This window comes from Lygodium microphyllum, chromosome 3 (assembly GCF_053477565.2).
Source record: "Lygodium microphyllum isolate KBCC chromosome 3, Lygodium_microphyllum_v1.1.10, whole genome shotgun sequence".
Lineage (NCBI taxonomy): Eukaryota > Viridiplantae > Streptophyta > Polypodiopsida > Schizaeales > Lygodiaceae > Lygodium > Lygodium microphyllum.
The window spans coordinates 89,765,810-89,770,085 of record NC_141137.1 but is presented as its reverse complement, the minus strand read 5'-3'; the positions used below and the strand labels follow the sequence as shown (position 1 = coordinate 89,770,085).

The 4,276-nt window shown below is 39.2% G+C and overlaps 1 protein-coding gene across 1 annotated transcript; it reads left to right on the top strand.

The window, feature by feature from the left end:
* Positions 1-370: 370 nt before the first annotated feature.
* On the top strand, positions 371-1,764 carry LOC148038610 (uncharacterized). Its single transcript, XM_087673830.1, has 2 exons — positions 371-978; positions 1,081-1,764. Exons 1-2 carry the CDS (start codon positions 508-510, stop codon positions 1,264-1,266), a joined length of 657 nt encoding a protein of 218 aa, XP_087529956.1. The 5' UTR covers positions 371-507; the 3' UTR covers positions 1,267-1,764.
* Positions 1,765-4,276: the final 2,512 nt, after the last annotated feature.

Below are 4,276 nucleotides of genomic sequence, written 5' to 3'. Positions count from 1 at the left end.
TGGGCGGGCGGTTTCTGGCGGACGAAGTTTTTCTTCTTTAAACAAGTTTTAAAACTTCTTGCGCTGTCTTGCACTCGACACATCAGCCACACGACCCTGCAGTGTAGAAGTGCTCGGGGACGTGTGTGGGTTCAGCCTTAGTTGTTAGAACGATTCACCGTTGGAGATTTTAATCGGGCTACGTATAAAATGTTAGTACGAAAAGCAGATCTGGGTCGGCGACACGGTGGGTGGGATTGAACGTGTAGAGTTGCGTGTGGAAAGAAGGGCACTACCCCAGCTATCGCCTCAAGCTGGGGCTCGGGAGAGACAGGCCAGGCCCTATCCGATCGATTTGCTCATATCCACAACATCGGATATTATTAAAAGAACGCGTTAGTTCTTCGGAGGAACGCGTCAGTTCTTCGGAGTATATTTAGCAGGCTAGGCCCATCGTCACACCTAATATCTCTCCCTCTCTCTCTCTCACTCTCTCTCTCTCTCTCAGAGTTTCCTATCACAGCAAATATGTCTGAACACCATCACGGCCACCATCACCACCACCATGGCCACGACCGGCCAGAGGAGTACGAGTATGGCGGACCTCCCCCCCCGGATCGGTACTACGGCGGCGGCTATGGCGGCGACGGTGGTCCTCCTCCCCCTCGACCACCCCCTCCGTCCAATTATGACTACGATCGGCCTCCCCCCCCTCCACCGGCAGGAGGCTACGGCTACGATCAGCAGCCCGGCTATGGCTACGGCCGGCCCCCTCCTCCCGATTACTCTGGCGGTTACGGCCAACCTAACAGCTACTCCGGAGGTGGTGGCAGTTATGGAGGAGGTCCTGGCTATGGCGGGGCGGATCAGTCCGCCCTGATTTACGAGGAGGAGCAGAGGCTGAAGAAGATGGAGGCCGCACGGGCGGAAGCCCAAAAGCACAAGAAAGAAGAGCGTATGGGCGAGCTGGGGGCCTTGGCCGCGGGTGGATATGCACTGGTAAGGGGATCCGTATCGGTAGTCTGGCTAATTGATTGGGCTGTATATATGGTTTTTTAGAAGGCAAATTATTTATTTGTATCTGGTTTTTGGTGGAGGTAGTATGAGGCTCACAAGGCCAAGACAGACCCAGAGCACGGCAGACACAAGATCGAGGCCGAGGTGGCAGGAGCTGTCGCCGCTGGATCTGCCGGATTCGCTGTGTATGAGCACGTGGAGAAGAAGAAGTCGGAGCATGTGTACGAGGATCAATCCGGGGGTGAGAAGAAGCACCACCACTGGTTTTAGATCTCTTGATAGGGCAAACCCTCCATCTCTACCTACACAGCGCGTTATCCGTATGTACACCTCTCTCCCCCCCCCCCAAATTTAAAAGCCAGCCTTTTCTAAAAGTTTAGAACGTGAATTTCTTTGTGAAGAGATTGAAAGGGTGCACAACTCTTTTGACATCGCAAGTATACCTTTATTTTGTGTAAGGTTAATTTAGCTTTACCTTTCTTGTCGAGTATAGACCTACCTAATGCGCCCCTCTTAACTTCAAATTGGGTCTCCACCTTTACCCTCATATTCAAGCCCCACCGCTCTGTCACTTTGAGTCTATGGATGTGGAGTCTATGGCTGTGGTTTTCTTTCCTTCAAAATTGTCGAGTTGAGTGAGTTCATAACCTTCAATTAAAGTACTACTTCCTATCGCTGATTATCCTTTTCCTAGAGTTTTGGTTATGAGGGCATTTGGGAGGTAATTACCGAGACTTGTATGGTCAAAAGAAGACATTATTAGTAAGAGATTGGTGTGTGTAAATATGTTACCAAGTTTTGGAGTAGTGCTCATTTACCTTACAAGTTTGATTTACTAGTCAATAGTTCTTGAGTGTGAAAATAATAGCATTCTATCTTATGAGTAGTTATTTTGTTGAAATTGGGCATAATGATTTTACTAGTTAGTAGTTCTAGTGTCTAAATACTATGGATTTGTGTGTGCATGTATGCACTAGATATTGTACGTAGACATATATTTAATTGGAACTAGTTATTTTGTATGAATTGGGCCTAATGATTTACTAGTTAGTAGTCCCTGTGTGTCCACTACGGATTTGTGTGCATGCATGCACTGGATATTGTACTTGGACATTGATTTATACAGAATTAACTTGTTAAAGAAAATATTGCCAAAACAATTAGTTTGTTCTTTAAGTGCATTACCTTGATAAATTGTTTATTTGCTCTCTCATGATCAAGATCGGTGAATAATGCAAAATGAAAGTGAGGTGTTAGGAGATAAAAAATGTGCTTGAATCCTTGCCCACTATAATGTACATTCACACTACATCTATATCGTTGGGTGTCTTGATTTTGATGTTAAGTCGCACGTGCACGCACACACATGCACACGCACACATGTGTGCGTGCGTGCACACACACACACACACACACACACACACACACACACACACACATTGCATAATAAACTTGCTAAAGATGAAATCTTTACTTGAGGGTTCACTATAGATGAGCCCTCTATATTAGAACAAGACCTATTTAAAAGAATTGCCATCTATTAAGTGTGAAACTAGTATTTAAAAAATCTATTTTGTTGAATTTAGATGAAATGTCCACATATTTAGAAAAGACCCCTTTGAAAATTTTCACATTGATTAAGCTTAAATTAATTGAATGTTCAAGCAAGTGGTAAATGTGTGAAGGTGTTAAAGCTCTCAAGTTGTGGAGAGGAGTTGGAATATTTTCTCCTGACAAGTAACACAAACAAACATATCGTATTGTAATGATGATGTAAGTAGAAAATTTAAATATTTAAGTTGTAGAGAAAAGTCGGTGCATTTTCTCTATACAAGTAACATAAACAAACATATCATATTGTTCAATTGCAATGATTGGAAGTAGAAACTTTACTACCATGCTTGTAGAAAAGGGATGGTACATGGATATGAAAATATGTTTTTATGTATGGAGAATTGTAGGAACTATATAGTGGAGCTACTAAGATGCGCATTTTGTGAAACTCATTGCGTCTCCATTATGCTAATGTTTTTGTATAAACCTACATATATAATAAGGTCAATGAGATGTTATGGCTTGAAGTAGAACTATAGACATGTTGGTGAGTGTCCTTGATGTGGGAGTGGGAGATTATACATGACATGATAAATTGCACGAAAATCTTAGAAAAGTGAGCTTGTGGTGGAAAAAGTAGATAAGTGAGGAGATGACTTTACAAAGTCACCAAGACTTTTGCAAAAATAATCTTTATAAATACAATCAATGTACATTGTTATTGAGTGGAAGTTAATTGCAAGGTTAATTGTAGATGGATGAAAGGATGTGACATTGCCAAGGTTAGTGAAGATAGATGGATGCATCACATTGCCAAGGAAAAGTGTCGATTGGACTACTTCATTTCAAATAACAAATATGTGGAAAATTGTGCCAATAAAAGTAAAATTTGAAAAAACTTGAGAAAATGAAAATGAAGTATGCATCTCCAATGAGATAGAGAATATATATATCACAAAATTAAACATATGTCAACTATGTCTTGAAAATATACATCTACATATACAAAACCATTAAAAGAATAAACACCAATGAAACGAAACGATGGAAGGTGGTAAGTATACCACGTATGTTTTTTACCACTTTGTATATGTTGTGAAACGTGGCAAATCTAGCAAATCAAATCCCAATCATAACCAATTTTATGGTACACATAATAGAACATAGTGAAAATATCTAACAAATCAACTTAATATTAAGTATAAACAACATTATAATATATAAAAGAATTTAAATAACTCAATATATTGAAAAAAATAATATTTTAAATCTCGTATTTTAAAGTAATCTATGTTAGCAAAAAATAAATTAATAATACTAAGGACAATAATATAATTACTACTAAAAAAGTTTGAAACTTACAAAAAAGCAATAATTTTAATAATAAAAAATCATATAAATACATAATATTATATATTATACTAAAGATAAATGATTAGAATGATGAAATATAGGATTGTACTTATGCTAATACCTAGTACTATCCAAAGCCACTGTTTATTACTCTTATCAACTAAAACATTCACAATTGTTTATAAATAAAGTAAACAAACAATAGTGAATATCTAACGGTCTTTAATCACAAATACACTTTTTGCACAAGGAATCCATCTTTTGTACGAGTCCTTGCAAACTTACATAGTGTTGCAGAATCCATTGAAAAACCGTACGAAATGCACTGTGGACTATGCCTCTAGTTTTATGGAATCCATTCAGGTACATGCGT